Source organism: Prinia subflava, chromosome 2 (genome assembly GCF_021018805.1).
Source record: "Prinia subflava isolate CZ2003 ecotype Zambia chromosome 2, Cam_Psub_1.2, whole genome shotgun sequence".
NCBI lineage: Eukaryota > Metazoa > Chordata > Aves > Passeriformes > Cisticolidae > Prinia > Prinia subflava.
Genome location: NC_086248.1, coordinates 111,559,868 through 111,585,027, shown reverse-complemented (window position 1 = coordinate 111,585,027; position 25,160 = coordinate 111,559,868). Strand labels below are relative to the sequence as shown.

At 38.0% G+C, this 25,160-nt stretch overlaps 1 protein-coding gene across 13 annotated transcripts in view; it reads right to left on the bottom strand.

Annotated features, from left to right (window-relative positions):
* Window positions 1-25,160, bottom strand: part of WDPCP (WD repeat containing planar cell polarity effector) — a 149,999-nt gene that overhangs the window by 67,559 nt on the left and 57,280 nt on the right. For 8 of the 13 annotated variants that reach the window (XM_063391596.1, XM_063391594.1, XM_063391595.1 and 5 more), the window contains 5 exons: window positions 22,478-22,592; window positions 19,128-19,261; window positions 14,637-14,828; window positions 5,070-5,679; window positions 734-922 (listed from right to left, as the gene is read on the bottom strand). In XM_063391596.1, coding sequence (XP_063247666.1) covers window positions 734-922; window positions 5,070-5,679; window positions 14,637-14,828; window positions 19,128-19,261; window positions 22,478-22,592 — 1,240 coding nt within the window. Of the gene's footprint in view, window positions 1-733; window positions 923-5,069; window positions 5,680-14,636; window positions 14,829-19,127; window positions 19,262-19,914; window positions 20,467-21,818; window positions 21,838-22,409; window positions 22,435-22,477; window positions 22,593-25,160 lie in introns of those variants that run through there. The other 5 variants (XM_063391601.1, XM_063391602.1, XM_063391603.1 and 2 more) reach the window with 4 other exon arrangements.

The window sequence follows — 25,160 nt, the reverse complement described above, 5'->3', positions numbered from 1 at the left end:
TGGTCTCCAGCTGTCTGCCTGCTAGACTGGAGGATAACACCTTCACTAAATCAAGGCACTTCAAATCTTGAAGTGTATGGACTTTCAAGAGAGACAGCAAATCAAGAGGAAGGCACCAGACCAGGCTTCAGCAGAGACCTAAAATTCATAATTTCTTCTGAGGGACCCCAGCTACTGCTGCAGGGGGCTAGATTACAGTGAGGACAAATGCTATAATCCTAAAGGAGGCAGCAGAGGATAGTGTATCTTTGCATCTTGTAATGAAAGAACGACCCCTTTGAAAGCACCTTAAAAAAAGTACTAAAATCTCTTGTCCCCATTGCAGGAAAACATCCCTCCTTAAGTTGGTGCTGTCTCAGCATGAATACAACACAAATATTTCAATCCTGCATTAACTAACCTTTGTAACATAAGCCAAATTTATAGAATGTAATGAAGTTATGGAATGTAATGCTAGCACTATATATGTTAAGTAATGCCTATAGCATATATATTACAATGTGCATTATTTTAGTGTAACTATTGATACAAACTAAAACGTAGTCAATGCATTGGTCCAGATTTTATTGAAATTTGTTGTGTGCAACAACATGTGATTATGAGGCACCATAATCTGGGTGACTGGATTCTCACTACTGTCTTCTTTACACAGTCAATAAAGACATTGTCATAATCCACAGATGAATTACCAAGACACCACAAAATTCCTCTAGAAATATAGACAGTCTCTTACCTTCTGTGGCTGGTGTGAGCTTTTGTTTAAGGAGGTGGTTGCAAATGGCACTCAGGCAGATAAAGCACCGCTGACCCATCGTGTTCCAGTTCATGGTGCTCAGGACATTAATTGCCTCCTGTATCTCATCATGAGCAATGTGCTGGTGGATGATTTCCACAAGGCCCAGCTGTCCCCTTGTGAGCACACCTTTAACAAGAAACATTACAACCAGAGATAACGGGTTTATACTTTGATACAGGGAATGTAAGCCAGCAGGTGACACCTCAGCACAGTTAAAAATAATTGGCATCATTTAAAATTCAGTTGATGAGTTCCAGTATTAAATTTTTTTATAAGAGATAGTACCCTACTCTCTTGGTATCCTTAGACTGAGGGTGCTGGACAGCAGACAAAAATCATCAATGAACTTCACATGAGGATCTTGAATGAATGCAGCCAAAAGTCACTGGTGACAACATCACTTAATGAAGTTTGGCATAGACAAAGTAGATCATAGTTTATCCCTGTTGTAAGGGAATAAATTTCACAGCATCTCCCTATCTCCCTCCTGTAGGGAAATACTGCTGGACACCACCAAACCCCAGCATTTGTCTCATACAGATGTGTCTTTGCATACAAAAGCAGAGCAGCTCCAACCTCAAAGCAACTCTTAATTACTCTCCATATTGCAACTGCTTTGGAACTTCCTTCTAGCTTGGCAATATTCTCTAAGTGGAGTTTGGTTGTTTTTTTTTTTTTAAGGGGATACCATGGAAGTTATCAACATCTTTATACTACAGATGTTTGAGTTAATGTTGCACATGAAACCAACAACAAGCTTGACACACAAATGCTTCTTGACTTGTAGATCTCAGCTTCCAAACAGAAAAAGTGACTAAAAAGCTGCAGGAAATAATGTTATTTATTGTCTCTGACTAACCAAATGACCATGTGACAGTGTCCACACATAGCATCTTAGCAACTCCTGCTCACTTTGCGTCCCTCTGATAGAATACTCTTTGTCAGTACCCCTCCAAATATTAGAAAGAGACCAGAATAAATTTACTGATTCTCTCTCTTTAAATAAAAACATCGTTTTTAGCAGTTTTATTATTATTCTTTTTTTTATTTTCTCAATTTATATGCTAATGTTGTTTGTTGAAACTAAACATATGGAAAAAGTTCTGATGAGAAAGAGAACAACAAGGTGAATTTCAATACTAGTATTAAAACCAAAGGACTGGCTGGGGAAAACAAAACCTGGTAACAGAGAAAAGCAGACCTGTTATATATAAAACATACATAACAAAGCTTTCATAACTTTTGTGAATACTATTTGTGATGTGAAATAAGAAGTAAGGGGAAAAAATGTGGAGGAAAACTTCTAATATAGCTTGAGGAGAAATAAACTGCTGAGACCTTGCATATACAGAACTGATATTTTTGGGGAAAACCTTACATATTTACATTTAGTAACAGAGAAGTACTTAATTTTTTTAGTATCATTTAAGAAAGGTTCTCTATTGTATTTCACCTTATATTAGCATGTATTAAAGCCTGTGGACATTATGCTGGGTAACAGCCATGTTTAACTTGTTAATATTTAACAGTTATGGCAGACTTTATTCTTCCTAAATGTTTAGTGTTTTTAAAGTATTACAGCAGCTGGGAAATCTCCACATTAACCTCTCAGCAAAGATGAAAATACTTATTTTCATGTTAATTAAATACAATACCATATTTAAGATGCCTTTAGAGGCCAGGAATGCTGAACCACTGGCACCAGCACACGTTTGGCATTATCCAAGACCTGGTTTGACATCAATGACAAGAAGTTGCTTTTGGAAATGACTTTGGCATTAGACACCAAAAATACTTGCCATTAGTATTTGAGGGTATGTTTAATATTACATTTTCCTGAAATTAATCTGGATAGACAGCATAATGGGGATTCACAGAACGTGTCCAAAACCATAATGTAGCTTGAAGTTAAAAACATATTTGCCTATGCTCAATGACATAGTTTCTTTACAGACTTCTGTGGGAAACAATTCCAAGCCATGTGTTACTCATGGATTTTATTTCAGTCCTGAATGCCCGCCTGGGTCTTGTTGTCATGAGCCCCTAAATTTTTGCTATAATTTATTATTGCATTTAATTAATGAATTAATTTGTTCTGCATCGTTTCTTAAATAGCAGAAACCCAAAAACTGCTGCGACTGTGAAGAGGGACTCACTAATCAACACAGTGTTCCCTTGGCAGTGTGGCAAAGTGAGGAGATGAGGTGTAAAGCTGAACACCAGGATGAAATAAAGAGCAGAATATTTTTTCACGGTGGACAACAAAGACAGAGAGAGAGGAAAGAAGGGAGAGAGCTTTGCCTTCTTCCTAGAAGAGATTTTTACAGTAATTATACAGAATGAATTTTAAAATGTGATAACTTTCAGCTGTGGAGGTCAACGTCTTCCCATTTGGATGCTTGACTTCTCCTGGGTGGTGAGCTTCCAGGCAACCTGCTTGGGAAAAAGAGGTGACAGCCAACTCACTGCCTAATTGATTTAGGAACGGTGCCCAGGGAGACAGTCCAATTAAGTTTACAAGCTGGCAATTAGCAGGGAAGGCCTCTAAATCCCTGTACTGAGAGCCTGCTTGCCTTGGTAGGAACATAAATGTGCTAAAGATAGCAAGGGGAAAGCTGTGCATTCTGGAAAGCTGTTGTGAGAAAACCTCACCAGGGAGGACTGAAGAAAAGCAAGGTAGAGGTGGGCAGAGTGCCTCCTGCTCAACTCCATCCCACCAAACCAGGACAGAGATAATTTAGAGTGTGCTGGGCCTTGTTTTGTTTTGTTTTGTTTTTGTTGGTTTTGTTTGTTTGTTTGTTTTTTAATGGCCAATGTGCACAAAACCATCAAATAGCTGTTATGTGTTCTGGGGTACTCTGTAACTATTAGACCTGTCATTGAACTTAATGCAGCTAATTTTCTCAAAATAGATGATAACCTGCAAACAGTTTTTTAAAATAGCTTTTTTTGGATAACAGCAACAATCTGAATCAGCTCTTTTAAAACGACACAAGTCAATCCAACACTTTTTTGTTACATCCTATTATATTAATTTACCTTTCTGCAGCGGCACACTTGGTTAAATTTCTTTAATTCAGTCTTTCAAATTTTTAGGTCTCTGGTAATTTTAGACAGGTTTTTCCCCACAAAAGTACACGTGTGTCTCATTCAATGAAGAAATAAAGTAGATTTTTCAATCTCACTATCACCTAGGTTGTTATTTTGAGTCTTTTGGTTCATTGTTTGCTTTTTTGTTTTTGTCTTTTGTTTTTGTTTTTTCCCAAAAAAGGCTTCTTCCTAATCTCAAGAGCTTTATACAAAAGAATCATTAAAAACTCTCATAAAGATCTACAGATGTAATCCTGTTTTCTTGGACAGACAAGGGGCAAACTGCTGAAATTTTCCAGGATGGCTGCCTGCCCTGCTGAAACACTGGCTTGGGAGTCAGAGGGTTTAAGCATTATTGTTTTTTTAGCTCTCACAATGGGCTTGCACCACTGTAACTTGCCTGACTTGAATGAAATGAATACACTCCTCACTGATGAGCCACTGCAGGGGTTTTATTCTTAGTTCAGCCACTGTGTAACTCTTGGAAAGCCCTTTAGCTTTTCTTTACTGCTTCTTGTTTTTCTGCTTATAAAAGGAAGTTAGTTGTGGTTTTACTCTTTTAGAGTCTCTTCACACCTTAAATGAGAAGTGTTATATAAATTCTAAAATTAGCATTATTTCTTCTTTTATTCACAACTCCTTGCAAATTAATTGAGAGACCAAACTTCTCTGAAGGTTATAAAAATCATTCTTCTGTGGAAAGTCTTGAAAGGAAAAAAAACCGGTGCAACTTTGTGTACTGAAGCCAGGAAGAACAGAATACTGGACAAATATACATCATACATGCAAAAAAAATTGGTAAAGAAAATAGCATCACTATTCTATTATTAAATATAGCTTATTTTAACTTGTTAGGGTCATTGCTACAGAATGAATACAATTCTTAAGATTATATAATACTGATTAAATTAATTTTCCAGAGGAAAATTATTATGCTTTAATAAAGTAGTGAGGAACATTATGGGATGTTGATCAGACAGCAGATTGGGGTCCTGTTCTATGAATAGGAAAAGGTATTGAGTTATTGTGAAACATAGAGAACTCCTTGGTATCTTCAGATATCTTTGGAACAATTTGCTTTTAAGGGTATGGTCTCATATACCTAAAATTAGGGTTAAAACCTTGTGGGACACAGATGTTTCTTTGACAGCTCAAGGTTCAACAGATGTGCTTAGTGACTTACCAAGTTTAAAGTGAAGCACGCCCAAGGGTCCTTTATCAAATCTGACCAACAAAAGATCGTGAATATCCACGCTGTCAGGACTGGGAAGCGCACCTGGAGGAGCAGCCCACTGGATCTGGACGAGGCTGGTGGGCACCTCACAGTGTTTACTGAACTGCAGGGTTGCCTCAGGTGAATAGTCCTGTGCCAAGAGCTGGATTTTAACTGGGGACAGCGCCGTGTCAAAGAGCTGCAGCTCCCCTTGAGAGCTGCCCACCACCAGCACGGCTCCGGAGGGGTGGTAGGTTACGACAGCCGGGAGCAGCTCTGTTTGGGCCAGCAGAGTCACTTGGCTGTAGGCTTCATATAGAACCACTGACGAGTCCTCACAGCCCAGCACCAGCTTGTCTTCTGTCACATCCCTGCAGCAGCTGGTGGCCCTGGCTGGCAGGGGGATCCTGGTGACGGCGGCGCACTGGATCCTGCTCCCGACGCACTTGTAGACGCAGCTGTCGGCCATGGGCTCCTTGGCTGCCGACACCGAGCGCTCCACGGTCAGCACGTGCTGCGGCTGCAGGGAGCTGAACCTGGCATCCAGCGGCTCCCACTCCGTGCGGACGTGGCTCAGCACCTGCAAAAACCCAAAGGCTTTTGGTGCTCGCTCGCAGCGGTTCACTCGTGGAACACAGACTGCTGCCAACGCGCCTCCCTGCGCGTCGGTCACACGGAGCCACGTCCGCAGCTGAGTGACAGCGCTGGGATTGTGGGTGTGCAGTTCGGATAGAAGTGGGTAACACCACATGGAGGGAAACTCAGAGTTTAAGGTTTAGAATATAGTAATATATATAAAGCAAGATGGAGGTTTTAGGGAAGAGGCCAGTCCTCCTTTTTCACCTTCTTCTTCATGGGTCTGGGTGGTGTTTTGTAATTGGGTAGAAAAATCCACATTGCAGGCCACAGGGGTTAGTTATTGGGTTAAAAGTAAAAATAATTTAGGTGTCATTTCATAATTGGACAGTTTATCCTTAAAAAGCCTTACAGAGAGAGAGATACGGCTCCATTTTCACCTTGTTGGCTAGAAGTGCTGTAGAACTCATAGTTTGTGAGACTGTAATATAGATAAGAATTAATAATTTGGGTCAGCCACATTCTAAAAATGCAGCCCTGAAATCTACTCTTTTAACATTTAAAAGGTTGATTCATTTGAAATCTCTGCAATAGGGTTTGAGCCATATTTGTTTGTCTGGACCCATGTAACAGGTTAGCAGAACAGAAAAGAAGGGATGGTCCTAACAGTGATAGTAAGAGGAGAAAGGATTGATGTAAAAGAATAACTAACTATTCAAAAGTGGGCTGGGGTAAAAATCCCAAAATTCCCAGAAAAAATCTATAGTAAGTGACTCTGAGCATCAAGCATAGAGGATTTTTGATTATTTGCTTTGGGCCATGGTAACAGAAAATATTGCATTATAGTGGTAGAAACAATGGCATGTTAAAACAGCACCTACTATACATTGCCAAACGAGTAGGTGGTAGATGTTCTTCGGTGCCATACAGTTTTAGATGCAGAAAAAATGAATTTGTGATAGCAGAAAAGCAGGGACCATTACAGGGTACTTGAAAGTTAAATGAACAGGAGGAAGAACACAAAGGAAGAATGTGATAAAAAGACAGCAGCTGGCAAAGAGGAAGAATGGGTAGTGTGGAAACATGGGAAGTACCCTGAAGAGGTGGAAGCAGCAGGGGAGACCAGTGAAGGTTCATGTACTATGAGGAATGGGTTTGAACAAGAGGTATTGTACAGAATTTGAGCAGGGAAACCGTGGGAGAAAAAAGAGCTGTAAATAAGTTACAGATGAGCTTATGAAAAGCTATTTCATAAAAAATAGAGAGAAAACCCGTGGCTCTAGAAGAATGAGAGTAGTGGAAGTCAGTCAGAAACTTGCTGGTGTTTGTTCATGCAGAAATAAAGAGTGAAAGGAAAATTGGCTGAGCCGAACCCTGCCCTCATCTATACCCACAACAATCTCCATCCACATTGTAAATTAAAGCTGCTGACCTGCCACAACTTTTGGAAGCCGCTTGAGTCCAGGTGGTATGAAAACACAGAAAGGCGTAAAAAATGTGATTAAAATGTAGAGAGAGCATGAGGAAGGAAATCTAGAAATTTCAGGGTGAAAACAGAAAGACACATGTAATGTTAGAGTAATTTAAACTTGATTTCCACAGATAACAAGACCAACTGAATATGCAATTTGGCCTTTCATCCTGTAAAGCAGAATAAGAAATTCAGATTTTTTTTGGCATACCACCCATTACCTCTAAAGTAACTGATCAATTTATAAACAAGCTTTTTGGGACATTGATCGGACTGATTAGGATGTTTTGTTCTGACAGTTCACTTCTTTAGTCAGCAAAAGGGTTTCTCATTCAAAAGAAAGAATAAAAAGGATTATTGCAACTCTCTGTCTGGAAACCAGATGACAATTAATACAAAAGTCTTTGCTACTTTTAGATGAGTAGCTAGGGATGTGCAAAGAACCACTTAAGGCAAAAGCATCCGATGCAGAAGCCAATGCACCCAAGCTGTGAAAACCACAGTGACCAAGCCCAACAGAGATCCATGAAAATAGGTATCAAAGGGGAAATAGAAGATTACATTACTTTCATAGTCTGAAAAACATTTTCTTGCCTCAACCATTCCCTCACCAATGGCTCAGCCTCTGCAACTAGTCATTTTATGCCCACAAAACCTTGCAGTGGCTTCTGTGCAGATGTTAGAACTGCTAAAGTGTGTTTATTGGGGTGTTAAATTGCATGGCAAGGAAACTCCTAGAAGAGGTTATTGTGGGCAAAGGATTACTGTGACCACAGAGTTCTCTAACCCCAAATAAAGACAAAGTGAAGTGTTACTGTTTGTTCTGCAGTTTTCCCTAGGAGTATGTATAGAGACCCAGGTAGCTCTCTTTCAAATGTGTGAAACAGAAATCTTGCCTAAGCAAGTCTTCAAAGCTTCCCCAACTTCAGTGAAATGAGCCTCGAGGCTCTCTGGGACTTATATTTCTGTCTTCCTGTAGCAAGTTTCAATGTACTGCATTATTCTGCTACATATTTTGACCCTAAACCAGTATTTTTCTCTGGACATCTCTTCAAAAGCTCCAGGAAAGTCATGAAGATCCACACAATGAGAGATGTGAGCCTGAAAGCACTGTTAAAGTCTGAAGAGAGATTGGCCTTGAAGGATAAGCCAATAGGGAAGAAAATATGTGAAACATGGATTTTACAACTCCATAGGAGTGACTGGAGGAAAACAGCAATGGAAAGAGTCACAGAAAAATAAATGTTGCCAGATGATTGTTTGAAAGTCAGCAAGTAACAGCATGCAATTCATCATTTTGTCCTGCCTTCTTAAAAAGCAGGACAAAATGATGATCACTACCTTGAATTCCAAAGGAAGTGAAATCTTGCATTTTGGAAGACTAATCTAATGAGTCTTGAGTTAAGAAGCTTCCTAGCCTCACACAGTTTTGAGAGGAAATCCTTGAAATGAAGTCTAAGGTAGGTCTGGTCGCTGTATGTAACACAATTCTAAACTAGGAAAAAGTCCCTGCAAGGAGAGAAACTCTTTGTTGCCTTTCAAAACATAAGGTTTGGCATAATGTTTAAACACATCAGGCTTACAGGAAAGCTTTCTAGACACTGCTGTTCAAACGCTGGCTGAAAACAAGAGAACCATTTCTCCTCAGATTGGAACAGATAAGCTGCTTCTCATGCATCAGTGGCCTCATGTGCCTCTTGCAGGAAGAGAACCAAGCCGAGGGACCTCTTTGTTCTGCCTTCCAGTTCTGCTGAATGTATCTGGTATTTAGCATTCTGAAGGGGGAAAATGAATTTTCTCTTTCATCTGAGATGGAAGATTTGGGTTTCTCTGTCAGAAATTGGTTTTGTTATTCATTCTTCATGCTGCTAACTGGAAAACTAAAGCAGAGTGGCACACAACTACAGAAATGTTAATAATGGTAAGATAATGCTTTTTAAAGATAAGAAGTTTAATAATCAAAATGGGTTTTTTTCCCAAGAAGATGGTATTGTGCCAATTGTTCTTCTATCTGGTAAGTAGACACGTGGTAGTAATTGTAGTGCATATAGTGCTTTAGCTTTCCATTTAAAGGAATCCACTGAGATTCCTCCCTGATGAACAGCAGTTATCTGGAACCCTAAAAGGTGACATCAAAACATTTAACAAAACATTTGCTTATGGAGTGGGAAAGCAAAAGCTGGAGCAGTTTCCTCAGAAAAGGGCAGAACAGGTGTCAGATTTGTAGAGAAGGGACAGAGCAGTGGAGCTGGAAAGACAGAGCTGTAGTATCACAAGGCAGGGTGTATAGTCCATTCAATGTAAAAAATTAAATTCCCATAAATCTTGGACTAAGCACTTAGCCTTGGATTTCAAGAAAAGATTTCCAGAAGTATTTTGCATGAAGCAAAATAAATTACTTTCTTTAAAATAAATACATTAATTCAAAAATTTGAAAGTTTTATGACATGAATGTTACAAAAATACAGTACAGGCATTTAAATACTGTCCATGTAATTTGTACATATTTCCTTTATTAACGCAGCAGTCATGCACCACCACTGCACATTTATATTGTTTTCCCCTTGCAGTACTGCCCTGGACTCTGCCCCAGTTCATCAGCAGGATGAGGGATGCTATACATGCCAGGTTCCCAAATCCTGGAACCAGGAATCATAACAATCCAAGTCAAGGAATCTGTTAATCTTTGTAAATAGGAGGCCTGCTATGCTATTTAAAACCCTCTCTTTCATTTTATGTTTGAGAGAAATAATAGTGCTAGCTCGTGTGGGCAGTATCACTCTTCTCAGTGAAAATCTCTGAACACTTAAAATTGAAGTATTTTGCATAAGTGCTGGGAAAGGATAAAGTCCACATAGCAAAACAAGTAAGAGTTTTAACCAGTAGTTCTTAAGCAGAAAATTGGCTTACCAGGCAGATGAAAAAAAGAAAACAAAAGAAACAGAGAAATAAGCTTGCTGTGACTGAACAGTGTGTCTTTCAGATGAGAGAAAAAATGTTTGATTTATTTTATGGATGTTTAAAAAGTGCTTATTTAATTTCGCACAGTGAGGTTCCAAATTGCAACAAACATTTTAATTAGAAATGTAAAGTGGGAAGTGTGGTCCACACCAGAGTAAAGTAGTTTTAAATATGGCCCAGTGAAGTTGAAAGGAAAAAAAAACCTGTTTAAAAAAATTTCTAAATAAAAATGAAAGGCTCCTACTCTATGTTACTTATTTGGCTTCATTGTATCTACAGACCTACATGCAATCTTATTATTTAGATCTCCAGTCAACACTTATTCTTATTTTCTTTCAAAATTTATCAGCATCATCGTCTTTATCCTGTATTATTCATTGAACTTCTAACCCAATGTGACACTGAGGATTTCACATTCTTTGCTGTATGTGTGTGAGAGGTGTTTCAGCCATTCAGACACACACGGTAGATGTTTTTCTGAGCACTCCAGTAACTGTAGGACAGCTCACACAGAAAGGATCTGCTGTGCTTATTTCACAAATCCGAGGCACAATGTGAAAGCAATAACTATTAAATATCATCTCTTGGGAGAAAGAAAAATAATACTTTCTCTCAGGGAAATTATTTTTTCCACAAGATTGAAGTATAATTTCAGTTATTCCCACTAGCACTAAATGGAGTGAAAATAAGAATGGCAAAGACAAATGCAAAGTGCCACAGTAACTGAGCCCTGGCATCAGCACCTCCTATTAATCTGTGTTTGCAGAATAAAGTTCATGTTGATTTTAACATGACTTTCTCCCAAAGCTTTTAATCCAAAGATGATTTCACATCAGATCCTATTCATTCATAGCAAATTGCTTGCAATAATTTCTCGAAGATTCCTCTTCTGGTTTGGAAATCAAAACGCCAGCATTATCTCCACAGGGAGACAATTTAAATAACATTCTTTGATCGTTGGCACTTTAAGGTTAAAAAAACCCCAACAAACCCCAAACAAAATAAATCAAACAAAACCCCAACAATTAAATAAATAAATTAGAGAATGGGTGAGTTTACTGGAGGAAACCCATGCAGACAAGAAAGCAGACAAAAGTCCAACAGACAAATACTCCTGCATGCACACTGAAGCAAGGTCATGTGCTACTGACAAAAGTGCTTTTATTTCTTCAAGGAACAATTCTTCACCAAATCTTACAGCATTCAACACAGCAAACACTGATCTCAGAAAAAAAAATCAGTAAAATAAGTCAAGGAAAAGGTTATTTCTGTTTGTAGAGGAACAGTGGTTACCTGTAGCTTTAATAGTAGCAAAAGCTAAAAATATAAAGCCACGTGGCAAAACTCAAATCGAATTTCTAGTGTGTTTAAAAAGCAAAATGTTTTTCCTTGCCTAAGTTGAAAAGCTGCTGAATTACACAGTGCCCCAAACACTCCACGTGCAGCGTGAATCACCCCAGCACAGAACGTGTAGTTACAGGTGATGATCATGATGAGGGCCTGAGCTGTCTCATCCCAGAGCTATTCCTGTCCTCATCCTAATGAGTACTCCTCTGGTGGGCAGCCAGGATCACTCAGAAAATTCTTCCAGGCAGGAAGCAGAACCACATGAGTGCCCATTTGCCTTTGCTCTGCCCCAGCAGCAGGAGTGGCAGCAGCTGGCAGGTTGTTTTGTGGTTTCTGTAGGTCAGCACTGAGGTGATGGCTGTGGGGAGCACCCATTCATTTCCTTGGGCTTGGTGCCATAAACTCAACATGCCAAACAGCTCTTTATGGTCTTGTTATTCAGCAGTTTCTGTTTTTCTCCTCATTCTAGATAATAATGCAATTTTTTAGCCAGCTGATACTACTATTTTCAAGTAAAATGGTGGTGGTATTACTCTACAACACTTTTTGATAAATGCTCTAAACTGAGTAGGTTCACTCTTCTCATTCTTCTTGTATTGACAATAATCTTTCACTGGGAGCAAATTAATATTACTGGTCAAATATGATAAATATGGATTTATTTTCATGAATAACAATGAAATGGCCAGTTTTTATTTCAAATCTATACCTGAGGAATTCTACAAATGGCAAGGGATTAGAGGCAAAGAGAGGCAAATAAGCATGATTACAGAACCACTGTATTTTTGTGGTATCTGACCCAGACAGTAACTATTTACAAGCTGTCTAGAAATGCTAACTATGCCCTTTTTTCACATATAAGCTATTAAATGTCCTTCAGAAGTTAAAGGTGTTAAGTCAAAGTTTCCCTCCAAGACTGTAGGGGAAAAGTGCACCTCGGTTAAACGCAGACTGGGGGTTGATGCTGATTCTACATCTGTGTTATGACATTCTCCCATCCATGCACAGGAATTTAACCCCTGCCCATAAGGAACTCTGGAGAAATCAAACAAAAAACCTCAAGCAAACAGCACCATGAGTGACTCCTCATGGACACACAGGCTGAGTGTACATGCTGAGTGACCTGGGCCCTCCTGAGCATCCAAGAGCTGACTACACGGAACAGCCTAAGTGACAACCAGCAAGACAGTTTGTTATTCATATATGACTTGGTTTTCCATAGCCCTGCCATAGTGTTTGGTATTTTTATTGATAAATACAGGAAAAGAAATTTCATCTGAAGATCCAAGAATTAAAACAGAAAAGTACAGGCAAAGAATCAGAAAGGGGAAAGCAACTGAACAGTCAAATTTGGCAGTGCTGCTTTTAAAAAGATTTTTTTTTATATTTCTGTTACAATATGCGCCAAATTAAAATGATTATGATTTTAAGCCTAAAGCCTTAGAGAATGTTTATTATCACTACTGTGTAAAGCACCAGTGATGTGCTTGGGACTATACTAGAGTTTAAACCAGAAAAGGATAAAACAAGGTGTACTGAAAGATGCAGAGGAATGCTGTGATTTGGAAATCTCCCTAAAACATATCAAATGAAACACAGAGAGCTTTAAACTGATAGGGTGGCTTCTGTCAATTTCTGTAAAAAAAGAGCCTCTGAAAACCACCTCAGGAAACAGAGACTGCAAACTGCTATGGTGGCATTAGGGAGATCTCTGGAAGACATAGGCAGGAATAAAATAGGCACGGGAATGTTGCTCTCAGAACCTGGACTTACAGAAGCCATGGTAAAAAAGAAGGCCTGAAATGTTAGTAGGATGAAGTTTGATAATAACTGGCACAGGGCTGGAAAAGCTTACAAAGAACAGCCTCACATTTTAGCTCCCAGAGTAATTTTTTCTATGTGATTTTGGCATAGCTGCAGGGGGAATGGAGAACTGCAGGTGTAGATCAGGCAGAGGAGAGAGATGAGTCAAAGATGACCGCAAGTGGAGAGAGGTCAATTGAAAAGAAGTAAAGAAGGCAGAGCTGGAGGTAATTTAAACTTCAATTCTACAGTGACTAATGACAGAAACAAGAAAAGGAAAGCTGTCTCAGCTACCTTTTCTCTTCACTTTCAATAGGTAGAAAATCCCAAGGGAAAAGAATCTCACGTAAATGAATATTAGTTATCAAAGTAATAGTTTGAAGACATTAAAACATTTACATCTTCCCTAATTAAAGAGAGGAGGATGTTGTTTGTAAGAGTAGCTTTTTGTTAAGTGTTACTTAGGGGTTTTCCCTACAGGGAAATAGTCTGCAGTAGCTAATCCAGAACAGCTATTCCACAGCTGATCCTCAAATTTGTGCTCTTCTCCCACAGTCAGTGCCTTTTTACTCCGTATTAGAAGTGGGTAACAAAACAAAATTCCAAATACAGAAGCATCTATACAAGATGTTAGTCCAGAAAAGCTTTTACATTTTAAATTCAGGCTCTGGAACTTTCAGAGTAGGCCCAGAAAGCTTCATTTTTACATTTCAACCTAACAAAACAAATTGGATTCAAATATTCTAAAAGAGTTGAAACAAAAATTAAATAACTGAAATTAAAACATCTGCCCATAAACGTAAGCTAAGCAGGGGCTTAGCTTGTGGCTTTGTCCTTACTCATAGCTTACATTCCCACCTGTAGATGGGGAGTTTTAACTTTTCCTTTGAGAAAAATATCAGTCCCTGATTTGACCAATACTCATAACAAGAATTTAATCATCATCTGGGCATAGCTAACATTTTATGAAAAACACTTGAAAGAGATGCAAATTGCCTATCAGTTAACATTGCAGACAATGTAAAATAATTGCATCAGACATACATGCAACAGTTACAATTGCTAATTCATATTAGAGTTTTCCAGTGGAACTCTGACACTTCTATTTTCAGTTTCAGCAGCAGCAAAGCTATTTCATGATAAAGACCTCATTTCCTGGCTACACTTCTCAGATTGACAGTTTTGATGTGAAAATAGTAAACACAGTAAATAAGGTGCTTTTCTGTTAAATAACAAACCTCTGTTTTACTGTTAGAATGGCTGATCTTCCTGCCTTATGTTTTAATCACACCTGTTCTTTATATCTACCAGAATACGCATTTAAGTTGAATAGCTCTTTCTTTAGCAAATTTGAAAAAATCATGTAATCAGCACTTTACCTCCAGTTTGCCATGTGCACAGCCTAATAGCAATAGGTTGGCTCTGTCCCTCTGACAGGAAATAGGAGACCAAGGCCATGCTCCATCACTGGTTGCTGACCACCAGCAAATGACCAGATCTTGCACAGAGTTTATTGCCAGGTGACGTTTCATCCTTCTACCTTCTGGTCCAAGTATATCAACATAAGAAATCTGATGGGAGAAGAAAAAAAAATTGCAGGAAATGTTGGAGGTGATGAAACAGCATGGTAGGAGCAAATGGGAGCATTTAGTTTGGATGTGTGAGAAATAATGTATATATATATACACAGAGTGCTGCGTACATATATCTTCATAGAGGCTGTCTCTAAACGTGAAAAATATCTCCTCAGACAGAAAGACATGCTCACTCTTTTATCTGTGGGGAGGGGATTGGGATGGAAAGGAATATGAGTTAAGAAGGAATTTACTGCAATGACTCCAATCAATACCAAAATGTACAGTCATGGTTGCTTGACAGCATCGACCTCCACACAGGATTTAAGCTTAGCCATATTAAATGACAGGTTCTGCAAAGCTGACCACGGAGCTAAGGCTAGTGTTTAAGACATAATCAAATATTAAATATATTCTACAGTATTTGAGCAAACATATATCTTTCTTCTTCCTCCCCAAATTAAGGAACGGAAACACAAACATCCCGCTTTGCAGAAGGACACACACTTCTCTGCATAATGTGGATGAGCTACAGCATCATGCGTAAAGTTTATGCAGCTCTTGAGAATTGTGCCTCTTTCTCAGGAAGGATTTGTGGAATTTATTATTCAAACTCTGTTATTTGGAGCATGGTTATTTGAAAACATGAGCGGTGCACCATCTGGGTGACACATGCCAAGGAAATATAGATTGCACCGCATTTCTGCTTAAGGAATTAATGGAAGGTTGATAGCTAGGGGAAAAAAAAACTATCTTGCCATTGCTGGTCAGCAATAATCGAACCACTTTCTGGGGATTAAGCGCATGGCTAAGCCTACTGGACCAGACACTAGCAAAGGGCAGGGGGTCTTCTTATCAGAGAAATGCTTCTGGAGCCAGTCTCACTACATGACAGATTGCTTTCATATTCCTGTCTGCAAGGCAACAAAGGCTGGCAGTAATGCGATAATGCCAGAGTGCAATGGGTGTTAAGAACCCGTTGCATTTATGTATTGTATTTAGTAAATAATCAGGCTCATCCAAATTGTGATCTCAGCTCTCAACCAAGGCCATTAAAATCAAGGTTAATGCTTTAATAATCCTTTGCTGTTTTTTATATGGTCAAAAAGAACCCTTTTCTATTTGCATGGTCATAATATTATTGACCTCTTCATCCCATGAATACACATAAAAAGGAACTGAAATCAAAGTAATTACCAATGTTGTTCTCTCACGGTAAACATTTAACTCCTTGTTCTGCCTCCTTCAGTAAATTGAAATGGATTAAAAAAACACAGACAGGAAAAACTTGAAAAAGGTCAGTACTTTTAAAATACCCTGTGTTTTACTCATCAAAATACTTTAACGGGTAAGGATAAAACATGCACAGTAGTATAGGAGGTAGGTGCTACTTGAATTAGAATAGTGACAACACATTAATTAGGCTGGAAAAAAAAGCACAAATACTTGCACAAGTATTAATTGGTCCTGTATTGTAGGGTTGACTGTTCATAACAATTACATGTCATAACAGCCACAAATCTTTGTCAACCTTTATGGCTCACATTAGACATGTTACTCTCAAACATGGACTCGTGTCACTGAGAAGAGGCAAATAATAAATAGTTGGTTTTCTATTTTGCTGGTCATCAAGACTGTAGCAATTCATATAATAAGTCTTCCTTTATTGTTTCTAAGTGCAAATAAAGTTCAAGATGGTATCAATTAGAAAGGAAGAGCATAGGGAGAGTAATTAAATCATTTAGGTATGCACTGCATAAAAACCTCAACTTCTGGATAAATATCAAGCTGTGAGGAGGAATGCATGGTTGACTTGTTCTTATTATTGACAGAACACTGGCACTCCAGCACTGCAGCCAATTTTGCCCACCATGAGCCTGGACATTGAACAAGGTGAGGTTGCTTATCATTACAATGATAATATGACAGAAATTTAATTACGTCCTTACAAACACTTCCGTCATTTTAGAAATGGGAGTTTAAACCCAAATACTACCTTTCTCAAGACTATGCCAAAAGTCAGAGGCAGAAATGAAGGTTACAATCAAATTTCCTGAATCTTGGCTCCAGGTTTTAATCCCGTGTTAGTTCTATACCAGTGCATGCTACCTTTTCCATTCAATTTTTCTTGAACAAAAACCCTAACTCTAAAGAACCATTTTTTTTCCCCCTAAACCCACAACATTTATTATTGTTACATATTGTTACATATTGTTACACACAAGTTTGCACAGTTGCAATTGAGGAGCATCTTATTTTTCTACTGAGAGTGACGCTAGTGCTGTGTCTGTGATCTTTCAGCTTTTGAAGTTTGACCAAAATCAGCCATGAAGAACTCTAAATCAATGCAGAGAGCTGACACAATATTATTGCAGAAGTGAATAATACTTTCTTCAGTCTCACACTGGTGCAATTCTGAAGATAACAAAAATTATATTTAGCTGCCTAACTAGCAAGCCTCACACAAAAGAACATTCAATTAAAAAATGCAAATGCCTTTTTTTTTTTGGCTGGTGGAGGACTATTCCATAGTGATTCCCACTGATTTCAAGAGAAAGCAAAGTTAATGTTGAGCATGGAGGTGTTTTGAGAAGCTCAGCTGTGTCAGCAAAGAACTGAATTTAACAACCCTATTAAGGAGTGCAGCAGACACTTCTGGTTTTCCTAAACGTTAAACCAGGAGCTGTGGCCCTCACACTTCAATGACAAAGGCAGTTCACCACAGCTTCTTCGTTAAACTTTAGTGCTATTAAGAAAAAAGCCCCAGCACAGAGCCTGAATGAATGCCACAGGCCAGGCTCAAGGCACAGCATTTTAAAGTAAAGTATGTATCAGCTCAGTTCCCAGTGAACAGTGAACTGTCTCAAATCCACGTTATAGAGGCTGGATCAATCTTGCAAACACAAGCCATTGCTGAAAAGAGGCCCTGAACTGAAACAGCCTGGAAAATGTATTAGATATTAATCCTAGCAGAAAGTATTTCTACCGAGCAAGTTAAAACACATTACAGCAAAACTTAAATTAAACATATCCTTAAAAAGCTTGCCTTGAAGATGCAAGCTCCCTTATGTGAGGAAGTAAATTACTGAGGGGTTGTCAAGGGGAAAATATTTACTAGCACAAGATTGTTTTCTTTAATGTTTATCCAGTCTGAAATAAACACAAACTCTCTCTTTTGCTCACATCTTTCTACATTTCTTGAGAAAAGGCTTGACCCTTCTTAATTTTTGCAGTGAACTGGATGCATTGGAGCCCCTTCCCTACTCCAACTGTGCAAAGTTAATTGCCTTAGCTGATTATTTTTTCCGAATTGCTGTAACACAAAGCACTTCCACCTATGGAAGTGGTGTCCTGATGCCAAAGTGCTTATGGTTGGAATAAGTTATGTCTACTCAGCCAAACCCATCCACAACACAACAAGTGAAATTCATCTTGAGATGAGCTGGACCACCAGACTGGGTAAAGCTCAGCTCAGCTCAGCTCTCTCTGAGCTACCTTTCAGCTGCTGCTGTCACTGTGGTGGAGACACACCCCCACAAAAAGGGCTGCAAAAAAGGAGCTTTTCAATGCTCACTGGGTAAATAATGAATTGAAACCCTGAGGCACCGAGTCACTTGCCTAAGGTCACACACATAGGTGGCCAGTGGTGAGAAACTCAAGCTTCTACATCTCAATTCCTTACTCAGTGGCTTAATTCTAAAAGCAACTCTCCCAACAACACCATCATTGTAACTAGTGGGGAAACTAAGATTTCTGCAAAGAATTACAACAGTCTTGGACCTCAGGCAGATGACTGAATTATCAGAGCTTCTGTGTTTGTGTCTATCAGCTGAGCCACAGTAACTGACCATGGGTGTGTTTTCAGCCCACAACACATGGGAGGTAAAACACATTCACTTAAATCTTTTACACCGAGGTTTACCATTACAGACTTTGCTTCCTGCTTGTTAGATGCCAAGAATGTGCCAGGGGTCACTTACTGCTGCTCAATGGACACGAGGTTATCTGTTGAGCAGGAGTAACTCAAATGTGTGTAAATGTGTGTCTGAGCCTGAAAACAAACAGTAGAAATCTGGATCCCTTGCAGCAGTATTTTAACTCAGAATGCCATCCTAAATTTTTTTGTACTTTTCAGTAATTTTTTTTTTTTACTTTTTAACTGCCATTTTTAGAGTTTGAGCTGCTCTGGTCAATTATACAAAGGTTTGCAGCTTATGTGGCTATACAATATCAGTGAACACTGGTGATTCACGATGTATAGTTCCTGAAATATTTGCAGTCCATTGGCAGCTATACCTTAGAGTCCAAACAGGAGAGTTTTTCCAGTCTTTTGTTTACATCAGGAGAATCCATCGTCTTTGTAAACTGAATAAAGCAGAGCTGGTTGTGGTCCTCAAATGACAAGATGATGAAGTTGTCTGTAAGAACAGCTGGAAAAAAACCCAACAAAATAAAAATTGTCAGCACTGTGATACCTGTCTCTAGGAACAAAACAAAGTAGTGAACACTCCACTCAGATGCTGTAAAAAGCATTTTTTTTTCAAGACAGTGTCTTAAGTATTACCCTAAAAGCCCTGCAATGTCCTAAAACATGTCAGTGTGTCATCCTGTCAGGACTCTCTTGGAAATGAGAAATACAGCCTAGGGAATACTCTGATTACATACACCTGAATAAATTATCTCATATCAAAATGCCACTACATTCAAATATACATTTTATGCCCTTCCACATTAATTTTCATCTCAGTATGCAGCCTTCAGTATTTTTTTTTCTGATGGTTGCATCCACCAGTACTTTGCAAATGGGACCTCATATAGCCTAGACTGTGTTAAAGGTGATAAATGCAACTTAGTACTCAAGGTGTATCTGGCATTTTGATACCAGATTGGGTATTGGGGGTACCCAAACAATGAAGATGGAACAGACTCCCTTGGAGTCTGGAAATGCTCAGTTATCCCCAGAATCCCCACTGTTATCATAAGGGGGATGCTAGACCAAATTAGTTCAATATAAAGGTGATTAACTGATCTGTCAATGAAAATGACTTAGAAAACTGTATCTAGGATTTTCCCCAAGTGTTACCCAGCTTTTGAAGCAGCACCCACACTTGAAGAGATGTCTGAGTATGAAGTGAGTCACTGGGGTAAGTAGCACCAGATCACTGATGGTTTAAAATAAAGCCAAAAGCTGAGCTCGGACTGTAAACTCAGAAACCTCTCCTAAAAGGAAAATGCCAATTAAAGTGGAACCAGATATAAAAACAATCAAAACTCTGTGGAACAACCTCTGAAAAAAAAAGAAACAAACAAACAAAATTACTAATATCCCATATTCTTAAACCTAAATTTTACATATCCTTAAGTAGATTGACAGTTTAGTCTTACATATAAGCATGGAAAACTGGCTACTCAGCTTGGCTTTTCTTTAGTCTGATTTAGAACCACTTGCATTTTCCAACAGTCATGTCCTGGCACAACTCTGAAGTATCTGGTATGTAAATGCTAAAGGGTAGAGTTTGGAGCCAAATAACTGCCTTTGAAATGTAACATTCACACCAGCTTTTTTGGAAAGTAAAAAAGAAAAAAGGTGATAAAGCATCTGATAAGGTGATTCAGAAGCTATGACTGAGCTCCTGCACACGCATGAAAAGTGAAAACCACTGAATATGGTATCCTCAATGTATTGGACACAGTTAAAATATTTTGATGTCCTCACAGACACAGTTTGCATTAAAGATGAGCTGCAGCACACCTCAGATGCTGATGAAATTTTGCCTATAAATAATAAGAATCAGGAGCACTTTCTAAATGCAGGAGGATTATAAAAGCAGTGGTAATTCTGCATTTTGTGCACACAATCTGACCTTTATTCCAAATGTTGAGAGGACATGCTACTCTGAATGAGAATTACACCATTTCATAAGTAATTCTGGCAGACTGTAACCCTTATCCATTTCTACATATACACAATTGCTGAAGTAAGAACTATTATTTTTATACAGGATTCTTGTGCTAAATGAAGAATTTGTCATGGCCAACTTTATAACCACAACCATAATTTGAAGTCAGATTTGGAAAGATGTGCTGTTTCATTGAATTAAAAATTAATTTCCTCTAGGACAACATTATCTCATGTTTCTCATGTAAGGATAGTTCAGTATAAAAATTTGTATTTTGAGCACTATTTGTGTGGGTAACAAAAGCATCTTCTTCTATTGTTAATGAAAATAAAAACTGTATTGCAATGAAAGTTATTCAGTGGTTTGCTTTTACTGAACAGAGGCAGTTTTATTTCACCTACAGGCTTGGGTATTAGCAAACACGGAGGTTTAAGAAAATCTTGAATAAGTGAAATCAAGGACAAAACATTTTATTATGTTATTTATATAATAAATACAGTTGTCCAAATGTAGCAAAATGTATTTGTTGCTTTACTGTTGTTTGAGCTGTAAGCTCATTTAGTTAGCAGTATTTTCTGAACAAAATTTTCTATGACATATTAAGCCAAAGTAAGGCATGATCCACATACTTTATTTTTTATTGTTTTTTAAAGACAGAGTATTCCAAACAATTTCCACAAACTCCTTCAATTTGGGAATAACCTTAGATTCCTTGCTTTCCTACTTTTTGTCACCTGAAAGTAGGAAATCCTCCCCCCAGAAACAGAGTGCAAAAAATCATAGACGGAATTAGTAGTGCAGTAATTAAAGGTGAAGAGTGAAAAAAAGAAGACAAGATAGTAAATGTGTTTTATGTGTGATTAATTCATAATAAATGAGGTCAGGGTTGAATTTTTTTATTAATAAAGATTCTACTAGCATAGTTATATTAATGTTAATTTTCAAGACTAAACTACGATATGTTGATAAGGAAAGATCAGAGAGATTCAGTATTGTAGTTTCTTAAAACCTGGGCTAATATTCAATAGATGCCTGGGTAGACAGAGAACTAAATATTAAAGATCAAACCTGAACTAAATGCTCTTACTAGAAGGATGTCATGTGGGTCTACTTTTACAGAATTTGGAAAGTAGTCCACATGTAATGTGTCTCACACCAAAATTTCATATTCCTGCTTCTGCAGAAGCCAAGATACCAGCTGATTTCTCAATGATATGAGTCATATCATAAAGCTGTGGAAAACAGGGACATTTTGGTAAGTTTTCTGCTGCATTAAATGAAAACTCATTTTTTAGCAGTCTCTGGTTAATAACAATAGTGAGATTCTGGGTATCAAGAAACTAAATCAGAACACCTCCACACAACTCATGTCATCCAACCTTTTTTAATGACAGCTTTAACAATAACTATCCCATGCAATTATTCAATTGGCCAACATTTGGTTCTGGCCCATTTTCCTGCCTAGGAAATAAACATGACAAGTTCAAATGGCGCCTTCACAGCGATTACAGCGTGCAAGAAACGGAATTTTAGAAACCCATGCAGCACCTGACAAGCCTGAAAACTTTGATGTCAAATATTATTCTTAAAGTGCTCTCAGTCCTGAGGGTTGTAACTATAGCATTACATGCAATTACTTGTTGTGTTTGCAAGTCCCCAGTGGCAATAATTAGTCTACCTGTTGACATGCTGTTCCTCTGCTCTATTGTTAATGCAGGCAATTGATTTGCACGCGGGGGTAATTACCATCACTGATGGTGTCGGAGATGAGCTTCCCCACCAGGGTCCTGTCAATCACCACCTTCTCCAGCTGTGGCCCACAAAGGCTTAGGGACACCAAAATACCTGAGTGAAAGAGGAGCTGGATCCAAAGAGGGAGCAAACAAGACGTCAGAAATCATTAATAAAGTGGAACGTTCCAAGGTACATATTAGCAGCCGTCCATTACGGAGTAATCTGATTTTCAAAATTACAAAAATGAATTATCATTGATGTGAAGATGTCTTATAACGACTTTGAAAGCATTTTCACTGAAAGAGAGAGATGTTACACAACACTGAATTATAAGGGTACGAGAACTAGAGTTGCTGAACACTTGAAGAAGTAGCTAAGTGCCCAAATGTTATTTAAAATGTACTTAATTAGTCTGTTAAAAACAGAGATCAAAAATCTGTTCTGAAATAGGGAAGGAATTACACTGATCACTCTATCATCCATAGACCTGATATTTTCTGTATAAAGTAACTGCCTAGCCTACATATAAAAAATTTTAAATTAATATATAATATTTAATATAATTCTATATAAACTGCATACTCTGCATATAAACATATAAAGAAATATATAATATTTAATGTAATATAATTCTATATTATTATCACAGATTAAAACCAGCACCTTTGTGCTGTTCTTGTTATTTCTAATCATTCATACATTATTTAAATAGATAATTACGCCCTACCACAGAGAGAGCTGTGAGCTCCCAATTAATCCATTCAGTTGTTGACACAATGTTTTAGATGTCTCCCTTAGAAGGAAAGAATTTAAGCTATTGGACAGGGTTATTTCTCAGTTAATTGAATATTCATGCCTAATTAATTTAAATTAAATGATACAAATAATCTTGAAGACTAAGTCACAGCATTTATCAGCTCCTTCTTATGCAATATCTCCTGTGAGAGAATGCTCAGTGGGAGGAGTTATGAAAAATATTTCTTTTTGCATAATTAAACCATTAGTCATTTTCTTAATGCAACTACTACAGCAAAGGAATTCAGAAAATAAAGCCCACAGAAAGATTGCTCAGTGGAAAGACCTCTGCAGACAAGTCCAGAGGGTCCACCAAAGGCCAGGAATCTGGGACTCCAGCTCTTATTTCTACCTAACAGTAGACTTTCAAAGAAATCCTTGTGCTTTTAAAGAACTTAACTACTAAAGAAACGCTTGTTCTTGTAAGAGAATTTGGCAGAAAAAAAATCCCTGTTGTGCTGGAGCTGTGAGACAAACATGGTTGCAACATAATCTTTAGAATTTTCTTGCAGTGAAATCCACTGGATTGTATAATAAATAAAAAGTACGGGGGACGGGAATGGAGTGATCTAATTGGGCACATCCTTTGTGCAATGCTCTGGTCCCAATGATTTAGTTATGGAAACTCTCATTTGTACATATTTTGCTATATTACTGTACCCCTGTGCTCTCCAAAGGAAAGAACAAGATATTTTTATATTAAACAAATTATTTTCCTGCCCTAACACCTTTAACCAACATGTTTAAAAATAAATTCTAGTGATGTGTGAAGTAGAAACAAATAAAACCCTGTGATGTGAAATTAATTCCTAAGAACAAATGATCAGCTCCCATCCTGCCAAAGTCTATGCATACATTCATTTGATAGATATATATGGTCAGTGTTTCAATATTCCCTGTCATGACAGATGTCCTTTAAGGTTTTGTCCTAGTAAAAATGTTAGACACGCTTACACTCATGCAGCTTTTATTACAATCTTTCAAAACTTCAATTTGTCCTTATGTTGAAGTTAGATTAGATAAAATCACAATTTATTTCCAGCTTGGTAACATGAAGCCCAGCAAGCTTTGACTACAGTTGGCTACAAATCTCTGAAAAACCTGCTGGAAAAAGTGAGGGTTGAAACCCAGGAGCTACCAAACTGTGATGTAAGCAACAATGAAGCAAAAATCACATAAATACTCAAGAAAGCTCAGTTCTAAATACTGGATGGATACCAGCCTGATAGAGGAGAGTAAAACACCCCCTAATCTTTCAGTCTAATGTGCCAACAAGAGGGATGGTGCAGTCAGGGTGTAAATTCACTTTATGCCTACGTATTAATTTCCTGGTAATGGCATAAATCAGCACCTGTTACAGAGCTAGAATAGAAATCAATTAAAACCTCTCCAGTGTTTCATGATAAGACATTTATATAAATATAAAAAGTGCTAATGGGTGTGCTTTGCTTGGCATCTATGAAACCAGTCATTACAGCAGTGTTATGGATTTTCAGTATTGTGTAGATCTCTGTGCTGTCACTATGGCATGACAATCACAGAGAGCAGGTAAATGTGGTATCATTTCCACTACTTTCATTGTTTCTCCCTCCTTCTTTCATTTTACAGCCAAACATTCTTTCTCATTATTCTCCTCAGAACTTTGAGATATTTGAGAAACCTTAAATTGTATTTGAACAAATTTTTGTTATAATAACTTACTGTGGTTGGTCCATAGGTTTAAGTTCATTCTGCTAGGAACTTTTAGAGTCAAAATTTAAAAAGTTAATTGGAGACTTTACACACTATATTGCCATGCAAGGTTAGTATTTCATCCATCTCCCTTTAAAAATGTTTTAGATTAGAACTGAGTTTTTTGAAAATGAGTTCTTAGAGTTTACCATGAAGCACAAGCAGTTTT